Source organism: Rhinopithecus bieti, unplaced genomic scaffold (genome assembly GCF_001698545.2).
Source record: "Rhinopithecus bieti isolate Rb0 unplaced genomic scaffold, ASM169854v2 scaffold_17826, whole genome shotgun sequence".
Classification (NCBI taxonomy): domain Eukaryota; kingdom Metazoa; phylum Chordata; class Mammalia; order Primates; family Cercopithecidae; genus Rhinopithecus; species Rhinopithecus bieti.
Window position 1 is genome coordinate 1,460,062 of NW_016809016.1, and position 27,786 is coordinate 1,487,847.

Here is a 27,786-nt window from a genome sequence, read left to right on the forward strand (position 1 = left end):
TGGCATGCAGAAGAGGAACAAAATGCCTTTTATCCAGAATTCATCATTACCTCCCAGGAATGTGAACCTGCAGGTGGCCATAGCATAACCGTTCCTTTCACTTATTCTTCACTGGAGACCTTGAGAGTGGGTCCACCCACTTACCGATGGGGACAATGAGGATGAATAACTAGCATGACTCAGGTCCCACGGCTAGTAAGTTGCAGAGCCAGAATTTGGACCAGGGGCTTGGAACTCCTGTGGGACATTAAACCCAGGTCTGGATCTGATGCCAAAGCCCAGTTGCCATGTGGCACCTGCAAACCATGCGGGGTATTAGCTGGATGAAAGATGAGCAAGGGTGTATAATAATCAAATTGAGTCATCTAGAGATGGCTTACATCCCTTACTTGGGCTGTGCACGGATTTTTTCCACATCTTGTAAAGGGCTAAATAAGCAAATGCCAGAACAAGATTTGCAGAGATTTACCAGGGATTGAGCGACTCCAGGCCAGGCTTCCAGATCTGCAGCCAGTGACCACACTGCCTCCTTATTAGCACTCTTCTGCCTGCTCTGGGGATGGTGCTGGAGGGCTTTGGCTGTGATAAGTGTTTTTCTCCTTGCTCTGGATTCATGCTTGTACTCAGGGGAGGCTCCCTGCACAGGCAGAAGCAGATTCCCTGGCCTCTACCCTCAGGGGATCAGGCCTCTGGCTGTCTTGCTGTCTGAAAGCCCCAGGCTTACAGGATAGTCACTTAACATCCCTGCAAATTCATCTCTGCCGGCAGATCATGAAAGAAGTCCGGCGAGCACTCTGCAATGCAGCCACAGACGACAGCAAACTGCTGCTCCTCAGCGCAGTGGGCAGCGTGTTCTGCAGCGGCCTGGATTATTCCTACCTAATTGGCCGGTTGTCCAGCGACCGGCGAAAGGAGAGCACTCGGATTGCAGAAGCCATCAGGTGAGCTGTGCTCCTGTTCCCACACCTTGGGATCCTGCCTAGGATTACCAAGTGAAAATACAGGCTGCTCAGTTACATTTGAATTTCAAACAACCGGGAATTTTAATTTTAGCATAAGTACATGCTGTGCAATATTTGAGACCTGCTTACATTTTAGAAATGTTGGTTGTTTATCTGAAATTCAAATTTTAATTGGGCATCTTATATTTTCATCTATAACCATAGTCCTGCCAAAATTAGGACTGCTTTGCCCTCTAGGTTAGATCCCACTTTCATTCTTTTGATCGGAAAGATTTTTTATTTGCTATCAAGGCCTGAGTGTGGTCGTGGCCATGTGTTATCCACACTACTCCCGCCCCTTGCCTGATGGGGAGAGTGGTTGTCTGTTTGTTTGTGTGTCCCAGCACTGTCGTAACTCAGCAGTGGGGAGGTTGATGGAGGGGTTCCCTGGGCAGCTGTGTGTTTGCAGACCCAACGGGATACAGGGTATGTCCCCCTTTCTAATTGCCCCTGGGCAAAAGTTGGGGTCCTGGGGGTGACTCAACAATGAGTACCTTTTTGGGACACTGAAGGGTAGTTATTTCCCCATTCTTTATTAGTATATCAAAAGCAAGTGAGTGTCATTTCTAGACACTACAGCTGTTTAGCTGGTTTACAGCTGTCAACCAGTGTTCACCTGAGAGGGACTGCTGTATCTTGCTTAGGAATCAGACAAGTCACATTTCAGGAATGCCCCTGGTCACATGAGAAGGAACATTTATTCCACATGGTATCACAGAGCCTCAGGCCATAAGTCAGGGATTTTCTGGGGCCTCCAGTCTCCATAGTTCTGTGGAAGTGCCACACACAGGGAGGCGGATTCCCACGTGGCTGTAGGGGGCTTTGAGGGTTTGCGTTGTCTCCAAGAGGTGATGCTGGGATGCACTTGTGTGTGGAATTCTGAGTCCCTCTTCAGGGTGAAGCAGCCATTGGAGCCCCTACTCCAAAATACCCATGTCTGCTGTTGCAGAATTCTTGCCGGAAGAGACATGATGAGCCTGGGCACTGTTACGTGAAAGGCGTTGTGGTTATGGAGGCACAGGCTTCCTGGCTGTGCCCAAACGGTTTGCGCTTTGCCTGGTCCCAGCTATGCCCTCTCGCTACTGCCTTTCCATGTGTCGAAGGGGGACTGTAGGATTTCCAGCGTGCTTCTCTCATGCATGAGGCCACCACAGCGCACCCAGAGAACTGAGTGCCCGTTTTTGTGACCTGTGGAGCCTCAGTCATGGTCTTTATCTGGTTTACAAATTTCAGTGGAGGCGTTAGCTGGATTTCCAGAAGCCCAGGGAAACCTGGCTGACACAGCCCCTGGTTTTCACTCCATGTGTGCGCAGCTCATTAGCGTCCAGACCCCTTGTAGTGAGTTGAAGTGTGGCCCCCAAAAGATATGTCCAGGTACCAATCCCTGGAACCTGTGGAGGTGACCATATTTGGAAAAAGGCTCTTTGCAGATGTAATTAAGTTCAGAGTCCTGAAATGAGATCATCCTGGGTTAGAGTGGGCGCCAGACGCAGAGAGAACTTACTTCGTAAGAGGGGACACAGACAGAGGAGAAGGTGATATGACAGAAAAGGGAGAGCTTAGAGTCATGCAGCCTGAAGCCAAGGAATTCCAAGGATGGCCAGCAGCCACCGGAAACTGGGAGCGAGGCCTGACACAGCTTCTCCCTTAGAACTTCCAGAAGGAACCAGCCCTGCCAACGCCTTGAGTTTGGAGTTCTGGTCTCCAGAACTATGAGAGAATACCTTTTGATTGTTTTAGGCCCCAAGTTTGTGGTGACTATTCCCTGGGAAACTAATATAGCCTGGAAGGAAATCATTAGCAGCTCAAAGAGCCTCATCTTTTCAGGCTCTCCTCTTAGGTAAGGGCCCATCCTGACCTCTGCCCAGCATCCTCAATGGCTGCTCCTTCTGGTGGGCAGCTGTTCACCTTTGCTGATGGGGTCTATTAACAGATTATCCTGGGCAGCTGCAGGCAAGGTGGGACTGGTAGGCCAGCCCTGAGTTGACAGTGATGAGGCTTGTCCCAGCGTGGAGTGGGCGAGGGGGTCATTCCTGCATGCAGGGATAAGGTGTTGCAGCTGGGTCACTGAAGGGATGGAAGCTGAACAGAAACAGGGTATCCAGGGGGTCAGGTCTCAGATGGATTTCCCCAGAGCCCCCACCGAATGGTTCCTTCCTCTGGCTTTGCACGCCCAGTCTCTCTGGTGAGGGTGGCATCTCCCTGGCCTGGCCCTGCATTTGTGTCTTGGATGTATCAAATCTGAGGGGCAAAACCTTCCCTCCTGTTCCCATAGCCTCTACCCACTGGGGTGTGCAGCGTGATATCTATGCGTCTCTGGACTCTTGAGAACCAAATTCCTGGAGAAAGAATGTCAGAGGCAGATGGGGTTGAAAACATCAACTGTAGGAGAATGTGGCTAAGGCCGGGGCCCAAACTGGCTCCTGACTTTCCCAGCTGAGTAGTTCTGGGGAAACACGGCCAGTGGAATTCAGACATTTGCCATCTCAGCAGGCAGGTGAGCTCCCCTTAGGCAGAGCACAGGGCAAGATGGCGGAGGCAGGAGGAATTCTTCTTGATACTTCAAAGGGAGCAGAAGTTGGTAGTTCGTGAGCTAGCAAGGATGAGGGCATGGGAAAGGAGATGTCCCCTGGACCACTGGTCCCCGGCCCTGACAGCACAGGGAGGCCCAAGGGAGCATTCCCAAGACCTAGATGCTTGGCAACACCCCCACGGGACTCTGGGTTATTTAGGCTGAGGTGGGGCCAGCACATCTTTTGATGGGAATCGTCCTTGGTGGTTCTCAGTTGCAGCCAGGGTTGAGAACACCTGCCCTGTGCTAACCAGATTTCTGCACCACTGATTGAGAGCACTAAGAGAAACCTAAGATTCTTATTTTTATGCAAGAGAGAAAAGGTGGTTATTAAGGGGATGAGGGTGAAGAAGGAGGTGATACAGGCGTGAGAATGGTGAGAACTATAAGCAAAGATGGTTGGAGGTGCAGAAGATGTGGCCGTGTAGAGACAGATGCTCCTGGGGTTAGAAAGAGACTGTGGCTGGCCCATCAGCACCAAACTCTTTCAAGGCATCTCTAGCTCTCCCAGCTTGGAAGTGCTGCCTTGGAGGCCACACTCTGGAGTTGGAGACACAAGGTGGCAGCGAAGCATTCTGCAGATAACGTTTTGTGGATTTCCAGAGGGGTGTCCTGAAGGAAGTGCACTGTCTTTGAAAGGAGCTTGATTCATGCTGCAAGTTCTGCGCCCGCTCCTGTCAGTTTTCTAGGTGTGTTAGCGTACTTACAAGAAATCTCGTGTGAAAAAACTTCCTTCAAAATCTAGCAGGGCCAAAATGTTTTTTTGGACATCGAACTGACCCCATCTCTTCTCTTGGGACACGCTCCTAATAGGGCTGACCAGGCGTGCTGCATGGCCTTGGCACCCCGTGAGTGGTACTCTCACCCCCTCCTCATCCTTGCCTAAAGAAAACTTGCATACGCGTGACCAGGCCTGGTGACTGGGACTCATCACTCTGCAAATGTTTGATGAATGAACTAGCAGATTTGGGGAGAGCACAGGTGGTTTGTTCAGAAGCCTCTCTCCTGGATCCATCCCAAAAAGAGGCTGCCTCCTCTGAACTTGTGGGGGAAGACTCTGGGGTCCTGCAGAGGAAAGCTCTGGTGACAAGGCAGCTTGTTCAAACGAGGTATTCAGGAAAGCAGTGTTGGCTAGCAGCTGCCCATGTGGCACCTGGAAGCAGGCTGCCTGAGCTCAAAGCTACCTCTGCACTTGCTGGTGGTGGAGCCTTGGGTGTGTCACAGATCTCTCTGAGCCTATTAGCTCATTCAGAAAATGAGAACAATCAAAATGATGGTACTGGCCTCACCAGTGGGTTGCTACGATGGAGAATAAAAAGATACTCCATGTGAAACACTTGGGCTATTCCTGGCACTAATATGTACTTGGACTTACTATTACAGTTGTCACTACTGCTGGTACTTCCAGCCATGACTTCTAGCTAAGCTGAGTCTAAGACTAGGGAGTGGGCCCCTGGACTAAGGGGTGGGTTGTAGACTTAAGGAGTGGCCTGCTGGGGACCTCTCTGGGGGCCCCAGGATGGTAGTCACTGTTTGGTCCTGTACTGGCTGGGGGAGGGTTCTCCTCCATGGCTCTGGTTAAAGGGAGTGTGTAACTGGGTCACAAGAGAAATGCCGATTGCTCCAGGGGAAATTGAGACATTCCAGTGAGCAGAATTTTGCTTCTGGGTCACCTGTAGCCTAGGAGAATGGATCACAGACCAATTTGAGAATTGAATGAGGACTCTGTCCACCCTCCCCAGCAGATGCATTCCCCCTAATAATAGCAGCAGGGATGGCGTGCTCCCCGCATGTCCGCACTGGGCTAGCACCCTGCATGGAACGTCTCCTTTGATTCTTATTCAACTCCCAATCTGGGGCAACATCGTTGATTTTCCCATTTTACAGAGGGAGAAAATGAGGCTCCAGAGACCAGGCACCCTGTCCAAGGTCTCACCATTAGTTAGGGGCAGAACTGAGACTTCACTCTGAGTCTTTCAGATTCTGAAGTTCTTGCTCCTTCTGCCACATCAGTGCAGCCCAGCAGCTTTGTCAGGCAGAAGCCACAGGGCTCGGGTAGAGCAAAGGGGTCAGGTCAGCCTGATGGCCTTGGATGTGGGGGAAGGCGGGGTGCAATCTTCCCCACGCAGCCCCGCCATCACAGCAGGATCAGATATCTGAGCTGCAGGGCCCGTAATGCAATATCCTGTTTGCTGCTTGGCTCCCAGTGATAGAGATCTACTGCCCGAGGTGAGAGAAAGAGGATGGGGGGTGGCCTTCATTAAACGTCAGGTGACATTTTCATATCAAGGAAATGAAGTGTGAGGCAGGTTGGATGACACAGGAGGGGCTGGGGTAGAGGGTCAGAGCTCTGCACACCTGGTCCCCTTTCCCTTGCTTCCCTGATTCCCTTGCACGGATCTCAGGTTGGAAACCACAGAGTGAAAGGCTCTGGGGTCCTGCATAAGAAAGCTCTGGACGGGCGCGGTGGCTCAAGCCTGTAATCCCAGCACTTTGGGAGGCCGAGACGGGCGGATCACGAGGTCAGGAGATCGAGACCATCCTGGCTAACACGGTGACACCCCGTCTCTACTAAAATACAAAAAACTAGCCGGGCGAGGTGGCGGACGCCTGTAGTCCCAGCTACTCGGGAGGCTGAGGCAGGAGAATGGCGTGAACCCGGGAGGCGGAGCTTGCAGTGAGCTGAGATCCGGCCATTGCACTCCAGCCTGGGCGACAGAGCGAGACTCCGTCTCAAAAAAAAAAAAAAAAAAAAAAAAAGAAAGCTCTGGAAAGTCACAAGGGCTGCAGTCCATACCTGAAGGATGTCATGTGGTTGATGGAGCTAAGGTGGCAACAGTATCAGAGAGACCCACGGCAGGGAGGCTGTCTTGACAGGCATGGACCCTCTTTTATTAGAAACATTCAACAGAGGCAGAATGATGCATCCTTGGAATGGTATGGAATTGTGCACCGAGTGGAAGATATGGCTCCATGAGTCCTAAAGTCCTTCCCACCTCTGAGATCTAAGACTCTGGAATTGTATGAGGTCACTCAGGAATGGGATGTTTGATAAAAATCATCCAAACCCACAAGGATTCTACAAAAAAGTCCATATCTCCTGCAGACCCCAAATTGCTTTCAGTGAAAAGCACTTGCAAAAACCAGTGACCTAACCTAAAACCTCACCATAGGTTAGGAAGTAAATGATGTCAGGAATTGGGCCACTGGAACACCAAGCATCAGAAGTCATGGAGCCAGGACTCCCTCTCTGAAGTAGTACCTTTTGGGAACCAGCAGGTACTGAGAGCCAACTCCACTATCGCAGGCGGTGTGATGCCTCAAGCCTGAGTCAGAGGTGCATACTTTCATGACGACTTACATAGATCGTAAGATACCTCCTACCCCGGCAGAACATTAAGTAGGCTTTCTCGCAGTTGAATCTGATCCCAGTATATCACTGTGATATCCACAACTTTCGATAAGAGTTGGGGAAAGGAACAGTATTGATTGAGAAGAGATAAATCAGCTCGACTTTTTTTTTTTTTTTTTTTTTTTTTGAGACAGAGTGTCACTTTATTTCCCAGGCTGGAGTGCAATGGCCCGATCTTGACTCACTACAACCTCCGCCTTCTGGGTTCAAGCGATTCTCCTGCCTCAGCCTCCCAAGTAGCTGGGACTACAGGCGTCCGCCACCATGCCCGGCTAATTTTTTTTATTTTTAGTAGAGATGGGATTTCACCATATTGGCCAGGCTGGTCTTGAACTCCTGACCTTGTGATCCTCCCACCTCGGCCTCCCAAAATGATGGGTTTACAGGCATGAGCCACCGTGCCCGGCCTCGACTTTTGTATTAGTTAAGTATTAGCTGATGTAACAAGTAAACCTCATATATAGAAATGTACTTTTCAGATGCGTAAGCCTAAAATAGATGTCACCATCAGCCTGTGACTCGGGAACCTAGACTTCTTCCATCCTGTGCCTCAGCAAATGTCTTCCAGGACTGTTGTGCTAACCAAGATGAGTGGGCTTGGAGGATGCTATGGTGGGAGGTTTGGTGTGTACCTGGAAGTGGTACGGGTGGAGTTTTGCTCACATCCTGTTTGGCCAGCACTTGGTGACTTGGTCACAGCCACATGCAGTCGGAGATGGGAAATGTGGCCGGCCAGTAGCCCCGGGAAGAAGAGGGAAAACAGGTTTGGTGAAGAGCTGGTTCACCATTGCCACATCTCTGCAGTCTTTGCTCTTGTTCTGGGAGACTCATGTATTTGCTCAACAGCTATTTACTGAGTGCTAATTCCAATATTGATGGAAGCGGAGCAGTGCCCCAGGCAGACGTCTGGGTGTCCTTAAGGAGCTAAAGGGGAGGAAGAATCCAAAAACAAGCAAATAATTAGTTAGGGTGATTGCAAATTTTGATAATGGTGTTTTCTAAGAACTCTCAGAGGCCTGTGTGGCTCAGGCACAGTGAGTGGGGGCAAGAGTGATGTGAGGGAAACCTGGAGAGGTAAGCTGAGGCAGGCCAAGGTCAGATCAAGGTCATGGGCCTTTGGATTTTATTCTTGTGAATTCTTATAGTTTCTCATATCTCTAAGAGTAATGAAGGATGCAGACTTTACTACACATCTTGTGTCTTTCCTCCATGTCCAGATGAATATTAAAATTTTATAGATCATACATAGCAACTAGGAAAAAGCAAAAAGCCTTCTGAGGCAAAGGAAATAGAGATCACTGCTGATGGCTCTGTGTGATTGGTAAAGGTGCATGCATTGCTCAGGGCAGAACGGCAGGGAGAAAAAGTATTGCCCAGTCTTGTAGCTGGGATTCTAGCTCCTGCCTACAGATTTTAGTCAGAGCCATCCTAACACATAGACTATATTCAGCATTTTAGAATCACCCTTGATGAGTCTGGCATCCCCGCAGGTAATTCAGAATCTGACCATCCTACGTCTGATTTTTGAAAATCTTAAATGTCATCATTCCCAACATGTACCCACCATCTGAAGCTTGAAGTCCCCCTACAACATCACCCAGCATAATCATTGAGCTAAAATGCAAATACCTCCAGGAATGAGGAATTCATACCCCACAAAGCCACTCCATTCGCCTTTGGCCAGAGATGTTAGAACATTCTTTCTCTCTTTGAGTTGAAATATGCCTCCCTCTTACACCTTCCCTTTGGTTCTGGTTCTGCACCTTAAAAATCGGGTTGACTTCCTTAGCATATATACAAATTCTGTCAGTATCTAGGGTGCCCATTTAACTTACTGTCTAAGCCATGGCTTTTGAGAATGGAAGGAGATGGTAACTGGGTTCTGTGCTAGGACACAGGGCATGAACCGGGGCAATCTGACCAAACCAGGACATGCAGCGACCCCATCAGTGTACCTCAGAAAATCTGACAGCTGGTGGTTCCATGTCCAGGCAATGAGGCCCTTGCCTGGTACCTCTCACCTCTGACGACATGAGGGTGCGTCACAGCACCTGGGAGAGTCAGGGGTTCCAGTGGGGCTTGGCAAGCTGTAGTCACCTGTTCAAGAGGGTCTTCTCTCTCTCCCAGGGACTTTGTGAAGGCCTTTATCCAGTTTAAGAAGCCTATTGTGGTGGCCATCAATGGGCCAGCCCTGGGCCTGGGCGCCTCCATCCTGCCCCTCTGTGACATCGTGTGGGCCAGTGAGAAGGCCTGGTTCCAGACGCCCTACGCCACCATCCGCCTCACGCCTGCTGGCTGCTCCTCCTACACCTTCCCCCAGATCCTGGGCGTCGCGCTGGTAAGCCTCCTGTGATACCTGGATTCAGATCCCAGCAGGATCCTTCCTCTCCCTTGGGTTTAGGGGCTCTTCATGGGGCTAGAAACCTGAGGGTATTGTCAGCCTGAGGATTGGCTGGGCTGGCTCGGATCCTGCATGCCATTAGTGCTGGATGGAGTAGCCCGGCCTGAGAAGATGGCGATGATGTCAGTGTATGGCCCATGCACTCCGCATGGTGTCTCAGTTACTCCTCCCTCCAGCCCCCTGAGGGCGTGTCTTTGGATTGGCTGGGTGCTATAACAAGCAGCCCACGGTCTCAGTGGCTTGAACAACAAAACTTTCCTTCTTACTCTTGTGTGGTCCAGCATAGGTATAGGAGTCACCCATACTATCTGGGGACCCAGGTGTCTCCCATCCAGTAGATGTGCCCTCACTTCCAGCCAGTGGGAGAGAAGAGAGAGCCAGAAGCATCACCGTGTAAGGCTTCATGGGCCAGGCCTGCAGGGGCATCTTCACCTCCACTCATGTGCCATCGACCATGACTCAGCCTCTGGCCACATGTGCCTGCAAGGGAGGCTGGGAGATGTAGCCCAGTGCATGTCCAGCAAGAAGAGGGAAAGGATTCAGTGAACACAAAGCGGTCTGCACCCTGTGTGGAAACGGTTGCGATTTCCATCTTACAGATGGAACGTTAAGCTCAGAGAAGTTAGCCGTGTCACCAGGTGGTGCATACAGAGCCACTGTCCAATGGAGGCGGCAGAGTCCGCTGTAAGCTGTGGTCAGATTCTGCACCAACATCCAGAAGCAAGTCTGGACAGGAGAGAGCAGTGATGACAGCTGGCACGTAGGAAGCACTTGCTGTGTGCTGGGCTGGGCTGTCAATGCAGTCCACACCCCTGGCAGGACAGCTGTGATCCCCATTTTGCAGATGTGGAGTCTGAGGCTAGAGAGGTTTAGTGCATTGTCTAAAGGCATGCAGTGGTAATACCAGTTGTGGGATTTGAGCACGGACTGGCTGGTTCCACTGTATGTGCTCCAAACCCAGCCTGTTATTAAATAGGTCCCACACCTGAGGGGTGAATCTGCGATTGGCTGTCAGGACCAGGGAGGGGTTCAGAACGTGGAGCTGGTCCGAGTAAGCGTTGGAGGTGCCATGCTCCTGCATCTGGGCTTCCTTTGACGGCTCCTCCCCTGTGGACTCTCAGGCAGCCCCTGCTGTTCAGAGTAGCCATGAACTCTGAACTCAGCTCTGATGGGCTAATACTTATTTCATAAGCATGGGTCCCAGCTGGATCTCACAAGGTTCTCAGGGAGTCCCTTCCTTCCAGCCCCCTCTAGCCAGTCAGCTCCCTTTTTCTCTCCCTTCCTTCAAATGCTGCAAATCCACTAAGTGCCCAGCTCGCCATACCCACCAGGAGTCCAGGAATGAAGAAAAACCCTGTTCTTCAGACCTTCTATTCCCCAGCTCAGTGTCTTGAAAGGAGGTCCCACCTTGTTCAGAGAGGACCCCTTTGAGTAGGTGACATTTGAACAGAGGCAAGAATTCCAGGCAGAGGATGCATGAAGGGAAGGAAGGAGAAGGGAGTGGGCCTCGCGGGCCCTGGGTTGAGAGTGGTCAGGTCAGTATGGCTGGGTCCTGATGAGGATGGTGGGGAGAAGGGAGGGATGAGGTCATGGCAGTGGCGTGGGGTGGCCCCTGCAAGCCCGGCACGCCAGGGAGGGTGCTGGGCCTTCTGTGTTGTGCCTGCCTCAGCAAGGTCTGCCCAGGGTCCACTGGGGGCATCTGCCAGCAGATGCCATAGGTCACAGGAGACCCCACAAAACTGCCAGAGAAGCACCCCTTAGGTGACAGGGCCAAGCCCTGAAACCCCAGAGAAAAGGCCGAGTGTTGCCTCCCCAGTCCTGCAAAGTGTGCTGGGAGCTTGGTGCTGTCATGATGCCTTTGGACAGCAGAGAAGATTGTGGCTTCGTGACATTAAATGACTTGCCCAGAGTCACGAGTCAGTGACTAAACTCTGTTTTCTGTTCTTGTTTTCTTATCTCTAGAGTGGGTTGTTTGTTAATGTTATGGGTCTTCACCAGGGACACCCTACCTCCACCGAGAATCCCCTTTCTGAGTCCTTAGGCTTCTGCATAATACCCTTAAGTTCTCTCTTCAAAAGAGAATAGTCCATTGTGGCCCCACAGCTATTGTGAATTGTTCCTTTTTAGGAACAGACTCCAGGACGTTTCTTTTGACGTCTTGATTTTATTGGAAGGTAAACACCCACCTTTGACATCACGCTCATGCTCTTGAGGCAGCTCGGCACGTTCTCAGGACTGTGACTGTTGCACTTGGGCAAGCACCTGTGGAAGGGCAGGGGCTTTTACACTGGATTTCTTCCTTGTCTTCCTTTGCAGTTCCATCCCCCGTTGTTTCCATCTGAGGGCCTGCAAGCTCATTCTTCTCATCTCTCAAGTCCTGCTTTTGTTGCAATAGTGAGGCTGATAGCAGTGTCCCTTGTCCTTCCTTCATGTTCCTCCTTGTTCCATTTTGAAAATGACATCACCAACCATAACAAAAATAGCAAATTTCTGCTACCCCTTCTGCACATAGCAGGCCCTGTTCTAAGCACCTCTCAGTTAACCTTGCCTCTGCACTGGGAGCTTGGTGCTGTCATGATGCCTCTTGGACAGCAGAGAAGATTGTGGCTTTGTGACGTTGTGACTTGCCCAGAGTCACACGTCAGTGACTAAACTGTTTATGTTCTTGTTTTCTTAGCTCTAGAGTGGATTGTTTGTAAATGTTATGGGTCTTCACCAGGGACACCCTACTTCCACTCAAGAATCCCCTTTCTCTCTGAATCCTTAGGCTTGTGGATGATACCCTTAAGTTCTCTCTTCGGAGAGGGCACTGCAGGGTGTGGTGTCTGAGGAGTGGCCAGGAGCCTTTCCGTATGAATGGAGGCCTCGCCTTGTACCTCGCACCTGCCAGGGAGTAGCTTCCAGTGGATCTGAATCTGGGTTCATGGGAGCAGATATGGCCATTTGCCACTTCTCCCAGCGAACTTCTACTGAGTTCATTGGACTGAGGTGTTCTTCAGAAAGCATCAAGGCCTCCATTTGTGTTCACATCTTGAACCAGGCAAGCATATGCTAAGACTTATTATCAACATAAAAGATTGCCCTCTACTCTGGCATGAAAGGTTGTCCTCTGGGTCATCGTGAACCATCGGTGACAACCAGAACCAAATGGGGGAACTTACGCTTAGCTCTGGAGGCCTGAGAGTGCCTGACATTTTAACACCAGCCCAAGGGGAGCTAGCACATAGAGGCAGGAGAGAAGAGCAGGAGGGGAAGGCGTTGCCAGTCGTGTGGACTCTATCACATGGATTTGACCATTACGCCCTAATTATCAGTCACTGTCTGTAAGTTGCAGCTTATTACTATCACGTTCTCTGTCTGTGCCTGGGACCTTATCTATGTAACTCCTCCCAGATCTTGTATGACAGCTGCAAATTTCAAAGCAAAAGGAAATTCTCTGGGGAGTGTGGTACAGAGATATCCCAGGTCGCCAGAGCCCAGGGAAGGTTGCTCTCTGCCCTTCATGACTGGGCAGTGCCCTTGCCCAGCCCTGAGCCCCTGGGAGAGATGCATATCTCTGCCTTGGTATTGTGGTGTTATTCAGGACCTTTTTGGCGGCCAGTGATGGAAGCGCTTTAACCAGTTCAATTTTTTAAAAAGGAGCTTAATGGTTCTCCCAGCTGGAAAGTCCAGAAGTGGCAGTTCCCTTGGGGAGACAGGGCTTGGGAATTCAAGTATCATCAAGTCTCTCTCTCTTTCCCTTAATCTTTCTCTCTCTCACTCTCTTCTCCTATTTCTCCTTTCCTTTTGGCCCCAACTCTCCACAGGCAGGGACACAGCCATGGATGGTCCTTGGGGCTCACTGATGTTAGCCTGCAGTCAGAGAGGAAGAAAGACTCTTCCACCACACCTGCAGCTGCGAACTCTACTTGAGCTTTATTATCTAGAAGGGAGCATGTCTTTATCCCTGGGCTGTTGTGAGCTGAGTACATTTCAGTGCCAATGACGTCATCAGGGCTGGGTCATCGGCTCTGAAATGTACCCAACCCACAACCCATGCCCATGTGTGTGCCACCAGAAATGGGGATGGGCATGGGGCATACAGAGACACAGTAAATACACAGCTCCTTTGGGGAATTTAATGAAAACTGTGAACCTTCTGCTCATGGACACAAACATTTCCATGCAATTCCCAAAGCTTATCTGACCCCAAAGTAAGATAAGGATCTGGAAGGTGAGATGCCTTCCAGAACTGGGATGGTTGCAGGTGGCAAGCCCTGGACCAGCTGAGGGAGATGGGTGGACCTCCAGGCCCTCAGACTTCGCCTGCTTTTGCTTTTTCAGGCCAATGAGATGCTGTTCTGTGGGAGGAAGCTCACCGCCCAGGAGGCCTGCAGCAGGGGGCTGGTGTCACAGGTCTTCTGGCCCACCACGTTCAGCCAGGAGGTCATGCTGCGGGTCAAGGAGATGGCATCCTGCAGTGCCGTGGTGAGTTCCTGTGCCTCCTGCATGCTTGTCCTTATGACAGACCCATTTTACAGATGAGAACAGCAAGGCTCAGAGGGCTTTGTTGACTTGCCAGAGGTCACACAGGGAATAAGCAAAAGACCCTTTACAATTTAGCAAATGCCTTTTCTCAGTATTGACAACTTCAGTCAGAGGGAGACAGTCAGCATTATTACAAATTCTCCATCATCTCCAGGCAGAGAAACCTCACAGGAGAAATGGATACTCTAGGGTAGCATCACTGCTTTCAAAGAAAGTCCTAAACATATGCAAAAGCACAAAACATCTATAGCTTTCAAAGAAACGAGAAGCAAAGGCAAATAAAGACAAAAAGTATTGAACCCGTCCAGAGATGACTAGAGAAAGCCGTACACACCGTGCCTCTGTTTCATTTCTTTTCTCCACCGACTGCTCGGCGCATTTAAATGTCACTGTTTGAAGATGCACTGAAAAATACATAAACAAATAACACCTCCGCAGAGGCAGTGGTTTTTAATTAAGTGTTGATTTTATCTCATCGCAGTCACTCAGAGCACAGCAGGAGAATATCCTGTGGGAAGGTGGATACAAGGCCACTCCTGCAGCCCCAGGGCCGGATCTGGAGCTGAGAGAGGCATTTTGGGAGATTGACGCTCTAGGACTCGCTGTGTGCTTGAGAAACGGGGAGCTGCTGGGTGCATTTTTGGGGCCAGACCCTTGCCCCTCCCTTCTTTGCCTCCCTCTGCCTGTGTTCACACCCGGCTGTCATGCTTCTCCTGCTGGGCCTCTTCCCTGTCTATTGGCACCTACTGTGTTTAAGCCCTGCCCCCCTGCAGGCTGAACACATAGTGCCCTCAGGGTGAGGGTGTTGGTGGGGCGTGGCAAGGTCTCCACGTTGTTAGCGAACACTCACGTGGGCCACAGGCATTGCTGATCTCTTCACTCTCTTCACGTGGATTCTCTTTTAATCTTACTAATGACTAGGGTGACCAGTTTGCCCCACCTTGTCTGGGACTGTCCTGGTTTGAGGACTGAAAATCGTGCATCCCAGGAAACCCCATTGTTCTCACACTGCTGATAAAGACATACCTGAGACTGGGTAATTTAACCTCCAATTATAATAGGTATAACTATAAAGAAGATTATGACAAATGCATGGGCTGTAACGATAACATTATAAATGTGATCATTGCCTAATAGGTTGCCGGGTTGGCCTAACTCAGCTCGAATAAGGAGACTTATAGCCATACCTATGGTTCCGGCCCATGCGCCAAATAATAAATACAAAGTTCCAATATCTTTATGATTTGTAGAGAATAGCCAGCGGTTAATGAGCATAGGTAGGAAAAAAAAGGTAAAATGGCTGAGTAGGCATTAGGCTGTAAACCTAAGAACAGAGGTTAAGTCCTTTTTAAGCCGCCCAGTTTTAAAAGCACTGCGGCAAGAACTATTGATCCGGCAATGGGAGCTTCAACGTGGGCTTTAGGAAGCCATAAGTGTAAACCATATAAGGGTGTTTTTACTATAAAGGCTATGATGCATGCTAGTCAAGTTCCACGTGGCTGGGGAGGCCTCACAATCATGGCAAAGGCCAAAGGCACGTCTTATATGGTGGCAGACAAGACAGAAGTGACAGCCAAGTGAAAGGGGAGCCCGTTATAAAGTCATCAGCTGTCTTGAGACTTATTCACTACCAGGAGAACAGTGTGGGGAAACTGCCCCATCATTCAGTTATCTCCCACCGGGTGCCTCCTACAGCATGTGGGAATCATGGGAGCTACAGTTCAAGATGAGATTTGGGTGGGGACACAGCCAAACCATATGCTCCTTAGTCCTGGGCAAACAGGGGTGATTGATCACCCTGGGGTCAGCTTCATGGAGAAACAGGTAGAAATTCTAAGCAGAGGAAGCGGCGAGAGTGAGGCCACTCAAAACAGGAAATCACAGGGAGTGTAGGCAGCGGCGTGCGGTCGGGTGGCAGGGGAACGCCAGGAAACATGCGACTGAAAAGGAGGGTGGGAGACTGGCCTGGAAGCTGCAGAGAGGGGTTTGACCTGTTCTGTGGCAGGGAAGAGACCCTCAGGTGAATCCAACTGTTGAAGGACACCTGAGGGGGCACGCTTTTAGAACAAGGAATGCTGCAAGGAGGTCTCTGCTGCCAACAGCTGTGAATTCAGGAGTGCTAGGGGTGTTTCCCGAGAAAGGAACTACTCCAGCAGAGTGAGGCCCATGGCCTCGGGGAGATGGTGCTCTTTGAGGTCATTCCAGGGGGAAAGAGCCAGCTGGGTCTGGCAGCTCATCCCACCATCTTCAGCCTCCAGCCCAGGCAGGGGAGTGAGACTGCAGCCTCTTCCAGCCTGCTGGAGCTCGGGAGCTGCCATCTTGCTTTCTGTTTGAAGGCATTTCAGGAGAGGCTGGTGGAGGCCAGCAAAGTGTGCACAAAGGCCTCACTTCTGGCTGTACCTCTGCCAGAGGGCAGCAGCTGCGTGGCTGCTGGAATCAGCCAGACCTGGTTTTCCTACTCCTTCACCCCTGAGTAGTCAGGCAACCCTGGGCCACTTTACATCATGGAGCTTTGGGTTCTGCATCTGTAACATGGGAATCAAAAGACTACTTACTTGCAGGGTTATCATGAGAAATAAATGAAAGAATTCAGGAAAAGTACTTCTTTTAGATCCTGTTTGTTAATGGTGATCATAGTGGCATTATTATAGTTATTACATATATTACTACAATCATTACTCATTGCAATGATTAGTATTACTATTACTGCTATGATTTTTTTACTCACTACTATGATTGTTACTATTGTTACTGTGATTATTGCTCATTATTGCTCGTTGCTCACTATGACTATTATGATTAGTACTCATTACTGATTTTTACTACTGTTACTATGATTATTACTCATTACTATGATTATTACTATTGTTACTATGATTATTGCTTTTTGCTGTGACTTATTACTATGATTGTTGCTCATTACTATGATTATTACTCATTACTATGATGATGGATTACATCATGGTAGTGCTAGGGGTGTTTCCCGAGAAAGGAACTACTCCAGCAGAGTGAGGCCCATGGCCTCAGGGAGATGGTGCTCTTCGAGGTCATTCCAGGGGGAAAGAGCCAGCTGGGTCTGGCTCTTTACATCATGGTAGTAATCCATCATCATAGTAATGAGTAATAATCATAGTATGGTAGTAGTAATCATAGTAATAACACTGTAGGAATAATGCTATATATACATAATATGTATATATTATATATGATATATAATACATATACATAATTATATATTATAATATACATAATATATATATATTATAGTGTATATGTGTGTTTACATATGTACATAGGTGTTTACATGTATATATAATGTATATAATACATGATATGTGTATGTATGTAATAGTTTAGTAATGAATAATCATAGATCATTTATGATCATTTATCATAGCTGTTGGCATCAGCTACTACCTTTATAACCATAATTACCATGATTATTATTACTCCTTACTACAGTTATTACTATAGATGTGATGATTGTTATTCATTCCTATGATTTTTACTCCTTACTATAATTATTATGAAGGTGATAGCTTTGAGTGTTATTGCTTGTTACTACCATAATTACTAATTGTAGCCTGAACATGGAGCATTGCTCTTGGGTTGGGTTGTATGGATACTGTGACAACCATTTGTTCATGTCATCGTCTTACTCTGTGTTCTCAGTGATCCTTGAGTTACTGCCAACAGATCATGAAAATGAATCACGGTAGCAGTGTCTCCCACACTTTTTCATTACACCTATAGAAAAGGACTCTGTGTTTGTGTCACCCTTGGGTAACAGGGACGCCTCTAATGATCTGGGGTGACATGGGCCCCGCTGAGCCATCGCAGGGCCTCAGGGCTCCATGTCTTGACACATCTGGGATCCGTTCATGACCATGCTGGATACATGGGACTAGGAAGGCCCAGGCTGGAGGAGGCAGCCTTCTATGGCTGTGAGTATGGGAGGGTGGCCAGTGCCCCATGGGCCAGGTACCTAGTTCTGGAGCAGAGTCCCCGGTGCCCAGCTAATCAGGCCTGTCTGTTTCCCTCCAGGTGTTAGAGGAGTCCAAATGCCTCGTACGGAGCTTCCTGAAATCGGTGCTGGAAGACGTGAATGAGAAGGAATGCCTCATGCTCAAGCAGCTCTGGAGCTCCTCCAAAGGCCTGGACTCCCTCTTCAGCTACCTGCAGGACAAAATTTATGAAGTCTGAGGGGCCCCAGCTCACGGGCCCCCAACTTCCAGCTCTGCCCTGTGTTTTGGAAACCAGAGCACAGTGTCTGCCCCGGCCAAGGAGTTTGTCAAGGTGTCTCTTTATACCTAGGGTTGTGTCCATTTCCTCGTGTCCTTTGGTTGCTCCTCATTGGTTTGATTTTGTGTAATGGATGGAAAATGCAGCATACTTGGCCTCCCCCACCTCCCTGCCCTACCTGGCCAGAGAGCTCTCTGGGGCTGTATCTTCCCAGGGCTCCGCCAAGCGCCGCTGTCCTTTCCCCACTTGCTGAAATGCACCATCACGGTCCAGGAAGGGGAAGACCACTTTCCCATTCTTCTGACTCAGGCTGTGTCTACACAGTGCCTCTGACTTGGAGACTTGGCCATCATGGCTCTCTCCGGTTGTATTTAGATCAGGTGTCAGAGGACGACCAATCTTAGGGAATTTCCAGACCAATGAGCAAAATGATTGTGCACACCTGGCTTCAGTCTCCTCTCCGATGAAAATCTGTGTGACTATTAGGGCTTGGTCTTAAAACCCAATTGAGTGATTTACAAACCCAGATATTGTACATTTAGAAATGTTTTGTTAAATATATATTTTTAAAACAATGTAAGTGGAAATTCTGATAATTTATGTGTATTATATGTAAAGCTAGTTTTGCAAAAACAAACTACTAGGGAAATGTTTTTTCTTTCCTTGGACTTATTTTATTTATTTATTTTTGTTTATATATTGCGATGTCTGTTGTTCACACAGATACTATTTTCATACTGCCCTGGACCAAATCCCACACAGGGTTCATGCCGTTTGGTGCATTCTAGCAATGAACCATGTAGAAATAAAGTTTAGAGAGATGAAAACAGAAGGATTTCTCTGGACAAAAGGAATAGCGCTGCACCTCTGTGTGAAACGGTTCTCAGCTGTAATAATAGAATCCTAGTTCCTTAGGTTTGTCCGTAGAAGACATCTTGGGAGAGTTTTCTCTTCCCTGTGCTGTCTTTAAGGAGATAAAGGGCCCTCTCAGCCTGAGCGATCCTGAAACAGACCCAGTCCCAAATTGTGTGATGTTGGGCAGGGGTGGGCATAGGCCCTACCTGGGAATAGCATATTGTCTAGAGTAAGACTTTTTCTCTGGAGCAAATGACTGAACTTTCTCTTGCTTCCATGTGATCAGTGATTTCTGGTATTGGCCTTCCAGGGGGTTGGGGAGGAGTTCCCACTCTGCTAAGCTGTCTGGAGGTCTGAATCTTTTCCCCCCAGAAGCTGAAATGACCCACCTTTTTACTAGTTTTTTAATGCACATAGGGAGCAATGACTAGGGATGAGATCTCCTTGCCCCAGTGCCCCTGGGCTGCAAGGGGGCTCCAACAGGTGTGTTAGACTGTCAGACTTAAGTCCCTGGATTAACTACAGAGAAGGAGGTGTTGGGGGTTGTGGTTTTGAGTGGTGAGGAGAAAGGTATAAACCTCAAGTTGAGAGCAGACAAATGGAAGGGGTGTGTTCTGCATGAGGTTTAAACCATGGGTCAAGCACCCAGAGAAAGCTAGATGCTCAGATTCTCAGGATGGAGGGATTTTTTTCCATTTCCATCACAGCCCATGAGTATTGCTGAAGGCCCTTGGCCCTCCCCTTCTTCCCCTTTCCTGTTGGGCACCAGCCTTTCTTGGCCCTTCTTTGAAGAGAGTGGAATAAGGCAGCAAGAGGTGGGCACAGCTGGTGGAGGTGAGGCAGGCTCAGAAGAGAGTCCTGGTGACAGTTCTCTAACTCTGTGTGGTCCTTTGTCTTCTCCAGGCAATCAGGTGCACTGGGCAGGGCAGGTGGAATGTGTTTGTGGTCCTGAGCTTTGAGTTTCAAAGAACAGGTTGATTGTCTAGATCAGATCTAGAGACATGGTCCTTTAAGCAATGACCCTCAAGTTTTATCTGGACTACTGGTCCTTCTGATGACTTTGGTTCCCTCCCTGGAAAGCTTGTCTCCTTTAAGAGTTCATGAGGGTCAGGAAGGAGGGGAAACCTCTCCTTCAGCCAGAGGAGGATGGAATTGAAGTCCTTACACCCTCCCCTTTATCCATGTAGAATCCTGTAAGGACAGTAGACCTGTCCTACAGGGAGTTACTGTAAGGAGACACCTGCTTTTGTCCAAATGCCTGTCGTCACAACTCTACCTGGATCTTATCGCCTCCTTTGAGAAAACAAATGTGAACTTTCAAAATCCTTAAATGACCCTGGTTCTTATATATTGTGGCAGACAGTGTCTTCACTACTGCTAAATTCTCGTTAAAAAGAGCCCTCTTTTTTCTGTTGAGCTTCTGATTGGGCATGGTTATATTCAGCATCTGTCGAAGTGGGGTCAGGATTCTCCTTGGACAAGAAAGGGGATGTTTAGAAATTCTTTTAGATCGGAGTCCACCTTTGTTCTCTGCTTGAAGGAAGTAGAAATGCTTCAGCTTTGGATGTACTATCAAATCCAAACTTCTAAACATTTCAAGGATCTCTGATGATTAAGGTAGGAATGTGAAACCATTTCTAAGGTGGAATTCTTGCTGTTAATTCGCAGGTCCTAGGTGTAACGGGAGTGGTGAAAGTCTGTATTTTGGTTGTTTGCATACAGTCAGTTCCACCAATTGGGTGAAATCAGGTGAAATCTGTTTGCTGCAGGGTGGACTGAATTTTTCACTTTCTGGGTAGTTGTTTTGATAATGTGTGGGTGAATTCCAGGTAACTTACAGCAAATCGATCTGAGATGGAAAATACGAGACCTCTGGTTGTGTCAGGGTTTATCATAATAGCTTTCCTGAGATAGGGCTCAGACTTTCATTTTTGATCTTCCACCCCAGGGCCACCTCTCTATCTGTGGGATCCTTTCTCCCCTCTCTCCACCATTTTCCCCTACCTTCCCCCGTAAGTCACTCCCAAGAGCCTGGGCAGGTCTTCGAGGAATTGTGGCTCGTTTTGGCAGCCCTGTCCTGCAGTTACCTTTGGGTTTGGAAGAATCACTGTGGGTGGGCAATTGAGGGCACCTCTTTAGTCAGGGACCTTTCTGGCAATCCACTCCCTCCCATCCTGTTAGCCATGCAGTGGAACTCTCCTTCCCTCTCTGCCCCAAGCCCGATGATGGCTCACTCTCAGCATCTTATGGGACCATCTGAGTTCACAACCCTATTCTGAGAGGACTTTGTGCAGAACTTTTGTTAAGGTGGTCAGACCTCCTCACCGTTTGGAAGACACAGCCTAATGTTGATGTACTTACGTGCCCCTTCCAGCATAGAAATAATGTCTGTGAGTAACAGCCTTCAAAATCAGTAAGAATGACATGGGGATAGCTATGAGAAAGTAGTAGAGAATTGATTTAAAATATCATTCTTGTTTGGTATAGATTAAACTAGGAAATGTTCTCTCTGAAGCATGAAAATGTTTTTCCCATGTGAAGTTTAGTATATGGATGGAAAAATAATAATCACAATAGACTTTGAACAATGCAACTGTATCTCTGAATATCCACATTTAAAAATAGCCTTCACTGAATGCTGAATTGCATTTCCCATTAACTGTTGGTTTTAAAAATTTTGTAAACTTTTTTTTTAATTTGGAATTTAGTCACATCCATGAAATTTTCCAATCTAGTTTCTGTGGAAATTTTTTAACAGAGAGAAACAAATATAAACATCTTCAAATCTTCCTAGGTGAATATTTAAAATGCAGAATTGCTTATCTTCTGTTTTTCTGTATTCAGATACTTAGATCTGTTGTATATATTAGTCTAGACACTCTCACTAATATACACAGTATTTAAGACTCTAAATGAGATTTCTTAAGTATTTTATTTTATTCTCTGTAAATGGTTTTGTATAATCTTTAAAATCTACACTTTGCCTTTGTAGATATTTAAGGGAAACCATTGGGGTTGTCTTGCATGTATATTTTGTTGTAGATAAGTGTTGCTTAGTTATTTCTGCAAATTTTGGTTGAAATGCTTACAGACTTTAATACAGTATATATTTTCAAAATATAAACTTTTATATTTCTGTGATAAGTTAGGATATGCGTTTTAGGCAATATTTTTCATTAATATCACTTGTTCTTTCGGAAAATAGCATACTGGTTTGGTGCCAATTTTTTTCATTAGAATATAATGCTCTTATATTGTTGGAGAGCAGGTTAATCTTTTTTTGAAGTAATTGCGTTTGAAGTATAATTTCAAAATGTATTGAATTTGTGAATAAGCCTTACCATTAGGATCAGTAAATTTTTCAACTTTGCAACTACATAAGTAGTTTAAGATCTCCCCATAAATTCTCACTGTGTGGCAGTTGATGGAGTTTATGAACAGAGCCTTAAGCTTGTTGCAAAAAAAATTAAAAAGGGTAATACGGGTTGTTTTCTCCATGCAATGTAAGCCGTGCTGATGGGCTGAATACAGTCTGTTAATTCATGGCTAATCTGAAGAGTTTGATTGAGTTGATGGCGGCAGGGACCAGATAGACACCTTGGTGATTGTCTTTGGCCATAAGAATGGACCAAGGACAGGTTTTCCAGAGTCACCTTCATACTGTAAACATGGTTTAGACACGGTCATAGGGAAGGCTGCTGGTCCATCATTTGTTCTGGACAAATGGCATTTCCTGCTCCTGACCCTGGCAGTTGACCCCAGATTTCCTTGTAGATGACTTGGAAACGTCCATTCTGGGTAAGCTCAGCACTGCTTGAGAGATGTTAACAAAGTTTACCTATGAGTCTTACTGTGTAGACAATCTGAAGTCAATTTTAGTTACACAATCAGCATTCCCATGTGTCCTCAGTGTCTTATCAATGAACTATATGTATCAAGCCATACTAAACTGGAGTTTAGCAGGACAAAGGCAAACTAGATGTAGAACATAACGTATCAGCTGAATATGTCTATCCAGGACTGTTTTTCTAGAGCATAAATCATGGAGCTCCTTGGCAGTGCATCCACGGTGTTTGGGGTTTAATAAAACCAACTAGAATTTGGACTTAGAAAGAAATTATTATTCCTTTTGGTTGTCCGCACTAAGGTAATCCAGGGCTTTCATATGGCTAAAATCAAGTTATTTGGTTCATCTCTGGTACATATTTATGAAGTCAACTTGTTGGCCATTAAGATGGAGATTTGCTTTAAATTTTTGCAGTGTGTGTGGCAGTCAGAAAAACCCATATCTAGTTTTCAACTTCAACTCTGGCCTTTTTTATGGCTTAACCTTTTCTCATTGATCCAACATCTAGCCTGATCTGGATCTCTTATATCTAGCCTGATGCTGGAGCTCTTGAAGCTGACTCTTAGAAGTTTGGAATGTGTAGAGTTTCCCATCTAGTATTTAATTTGTCCCTGTGCCATTAGTCCCAGCTTGAAGTCATTTGCCAATGTCGATGTTGACAGGATTGTGACAATATTGCCTTTCATAAAACCGAGGACCAAAGAATTCCATTATTCTAACAAAGCCTGAGTTTCATAGATTATGGGCACATCTAGACAGATATGTGCATGCTTGATGGTGCAGAGAAACTGCTCACTTCCACCAACCTCATGCTCCCCTTGGCTGGCCATACAGAGGGATTCGTTGTCATATTGAAAAGGCTCTGAAAGATGAGTTTCTAACTGAAGCTCACTATCTCAGGTTGGTGTTTCTGCTGTGTAGTCCCAAGCCTGTATCCATAGCATAAAAGTGGAGGCCTGGTATTCCTCCAGGTTATCTGGCCAGTGTAGACTCCTCCATCTGAATATGAACCTCCAGGGTAAGAATTTTTCAGACATGTCTATACTGAACAGTAGGATCCTGCACTTGCCAAATGTCTGCCTCCTTTTGTTCTTCATTGACCCATTCTAATTCCTGTTAGGTGTGAGAAGAATTGTCTTCAGTTCTCTCTCCATTCTCATTTGTGATGAAATCATTGATCCATTGACCAGTTGAGAAATGATTGATGCTGAAGAAGTGGTATTCTATTGGTAAGGCTTATTACCAAACTTCTGATAATGAAGCAGGCTACCAAAAACTTATCCAGCCCACCCTAGGAGTGTTTGGATTTGATCATGGATGTAGCATACACCAAAATCCACCAAGACCTTTGCAAAATTAGGCTACTTGTTTTATTTTGCCAGATTATCATGGGAGAGTCTTTAACTAGTTCTGAATATTTGTAAGTCTGAGTACTTAATAGAATTATAAAGCAGGTACAGCTGACCCCTTCTCACCATGTTGTAAATATTTACTGAGACTGGGTGCAGTTCTGAGGGATAATAATCTTCTGATTTATCAAATGCTGACTGTCTAGAGCAAATTGTACACTCTCTTTGTGAATGGTCCTGTAACGTGTATGAACACATTTCTGGGTGCCTTAGAAGTTGTATTTTTCATGTGTGCTAATATGCAGTATTTATACATTGTGAGAAGCTGCTTTGAATAAAACGGTTGAAACTTCGTCTGCATTTGCTTGTGTTCCCCCTTTTGCAGGCTGCACATAAAGTTCGTGAGTAGATTCTGTGGTTTCTGAGCAGGGAGGTTTTGGGGGCCTTCTAGGGGCACCTGAATTTGGTGCCTCTGCTCCCTAGAAACTACCCAAATTTGGCCAGGAGGCCTCAGTTATTCAGGAAGGCAGTAACTAGGTGGGAGCAGCAACTTGATGCCAGAGGACCCCAAAACTGGGGGCTACAGGAGTGATTTTTCAGGGGGTTAATATCAGCATTTACCCCTTCCCTGATATTTCCCGAATGTTTCCTTGTACCAGGGACTCCCTCCTCAACTAGAGATAAACCTCTCTGGAGCTCGAGCTTGGACAATCCCAGCTGCCACACATGACTAACAGTGATATTTGTCACTATGGACTTAGACAAAGTTCTTTCACATACATACCGTCATTGCTTTGATCATCACAATATGGCTCTTAGGAGTGGCACCCTGGTAAGGACCCCTGGTTTCTAGGGCCTGGCCTCAGAAACATTGTGAGGGTTGCCGAAAAGACTGTTAGGAAGTCTTTCAGGGATCTGTGGTGGTAGGGGATTCTTGGAAAAGGATTTACACAAGGTCATCCATCCTTCCCTCCATCCGTTCTATCAGTCTTTCAGTCCAGCATCCAGCCATTCATTCATCCATCCGTCTGCTCATCCATTAATCCGTCTATCCTGTTTGTCCATCATCCAACCATCCATGCATCTGCCATTCTTCCATCCATCCATCCTATCCATCTATCTGTCCATTATCCATCCGTCCATCACCCTTCTGTTCATCTCACCTGCCTGTCCATCCAACCGTCTGTCCATCTGCCGTACTTCCATCCACCCATCCTATCCATGTCCGTCATTCTTATGTTTGTTCATTTGTCCACCCATTCATTCATCCATCCATCCATCCATCCATCCAGCCAGCCATCCAGCCATCCTATCTATTCATCTGGCTGTCCATTATCCAACCATCCATCCTATCTGTTCATCTGTCTGTCGTCCAGCCATCTGTCTGCCATCCTTTTATTCATTTTATGACCCATATCCATCCGTCCGTCTACCCATCCGTCCATCCACCCATCCATTCATCCATCTATCCTGTCCATTTGTCCATCAACCATTCATGCGTCTGCCATTCTTCCATCTATCCATCCATCCGTTTCTAGGTATCCATCTATCAATTATTCATCCATCATCCTTCTGTTCCTCCATCTGTCCACCCATTCTTCCATCCATCATGTCTATTCACCTGTCTATCATCCAACCACCTGTCCATCTGCCATCCTTCCATCCTTCCATCCTATCCATCCGTCTGTCCATCATCCAACCATCCATTCACCTGTGATTCTTCTATTCATCTATTTTTCCACCCATTTATCCTATCTGTTCATCTGATAGTCCATAATCCAACTATCCACCTATCTGTCATTCTTCCATCCATCCTATTTGCCCATCTGCCCATTGTCCATCTGTCATCCTTTTACTCGTCCATTGATCCATCTATCATCCTTCCATTCATCCATCCATTATCCTTCCATCCATCATCCATCCATCTGTTTGTTCATCCATTCTTCCATTCAATAATGGCTAATGGGCCTCCTGCTGTGTCTCAGGAGCTGCACAGGTGCTAGAGAATCATGAGATTACTCAGCCCCATTCATACAGGATCTTGGAGTCTGGTAATGTGAGAAAGGTGGGTAATCTGCCATGATTCTTGACATGTCTACAGTACGTTGCTGGAGAGAACATCTTACACAATCATGAACACTTAGAGTCTAGAAGATGGTGCCACATTAATTGTTCATATTCCCTACACTTTTCAGTCTGTGGGGAAGCCAGAATTGGATGGAGCTCAGGATTTTCCCTCTGCTGGCCTCCCTTTCCTTTTTGCTTTCTGTTCTTGGTGTTATTGTTTTGTGTGACTGTTTTCCCCTTCTCTAAAGTCCTGACTCCATCCTAAGTAGTGAAGGTCAAAGCTGAGGAGTCCTTTGCTCCTAGCTTCTTATGGCCCTTCCAATAGATTGGATGAGGTCTTTTTGATGTTTCGGAGTATAACATCTATAAGACAAACCATCCTTATTTCAGTTATCTCTCATTTGCTAGCTTTGATGTGACATTATGCTGAAAGAACCCCTCCCACAATAGGGGAGATGAAAGTTAAGAACAAAGAGAGTGAAGTGGGCTGAGACCCCACATCCATCATATATATCAGCAATTAAATGATCAAGCAGTATACTGAATAAGAAGTAATGGAGTGCAATCACAAAAGCAACTTGATTTGCCTCTCACCGTCCCTTTAAGTCTGTTTAATGGATGTAGTCCTTCCCTAACACTGAATGAAATCTTGATGGGTTGCAGGACCTTTCTCTCATTCATAGGTAAGAGTTCCTAGTCACAAACACAGTCTCAATTCAGTAATCAAAAATGACCATTTTCCACATAAGAATCATTGCTCCCAACTTCATTCAAAATGAAGACTTGGTTCATGCTTTCTGATCCTTGCTGCCTTTTCTGCATTGGGAAAAGCAGGAAAGATCTTCTGTGACTGGTGCTGTTGACAGGTGGGACTTTTCATTCTCTGGGCCTCATAGGTGTTTATACCTGACTCTCTGACAAAGGGAACTTGCATGAGGTTTTAGTGACCTTCCTCAGTTGATGGTGGGCGGTCCCCTATAATTGCCAGATGAACCCTATGTCATCAGCCCCTTATTCCTTCAGCTCCTAGGGTCTGGTTGTCCATTGTCAGCTTTTCCAGTTCATCTCTGTTGGCCCCTTTAGGGCAAGACAGTACCCAGGCCAGTTCTTTGCCATGCCACACCACATGTGGCCACACCACATGTGGCTCATGGGAAATACTCATGCATCCTCTGCCCAAACTGATGCAAGGGATGCAGGCTTCTTCCAGCACAGCAGCAGCTGCCTCACTAGAGGGGTAGCAAGTCAGCCTCAATCTCTTGCTCATTAAATTTCTCAGGCATGAGTCAGACACCAATCTGCTATGTCCTCCAAGTTTTGGGAGGTATATCCATCTGCCATCTTTCCATCCTTCCATCCTATCCATCCTATTCATTCCTGCTTTTCCCAATGCAGAAAAGGCCCCATTCTTCAACCTGAGATGAAGGGGGAGACCCCTTTTCTTGCTTTCTGTGTGTGTGTGTGTGTGTGTGTGTGTGTGTAACAGTGGGTAGCACAGTTATCTCTAATGCAA

General features: G+C 47.2%; 1 protein-coding gene across 3 annotated transcripts in view; it reads left to right on the forward strand.

The window, feature by feature from the left end:
- The window catches only part of CDYL2 (chromodomain Y like 2), a 150,855-nt gene extending 126,289 nt beyond the window's left edge, over positions 1-24,566 (forward strand). For all 3 annotated transcript variants that reach the window (XM_017888220.1, XM_017888222.1, XM_017888221.1), the window contains 4 exons: positions 769-941; positions 9,113-9,323; positions 13,710-13,853; positions 17,958-24,566. In XM_017888220.1, coding sequence (XP_017743709.1) covers positions 769-941; positions 9,113-9,323; positions 13,710-13,853; positions 17,958-18,116 — 687 coding nt within the window. In that variant the 3' untranslated portion in view covers positions 18,117-24,566. The remainder of the gene's footprint in view (positions 1-768; positions 942-9,112; positions 9,324-13,709; positions 13,854-17,957) is intronic.
- Positions 24,567-27,786: the final 3,220 nt, after the last annotated feature.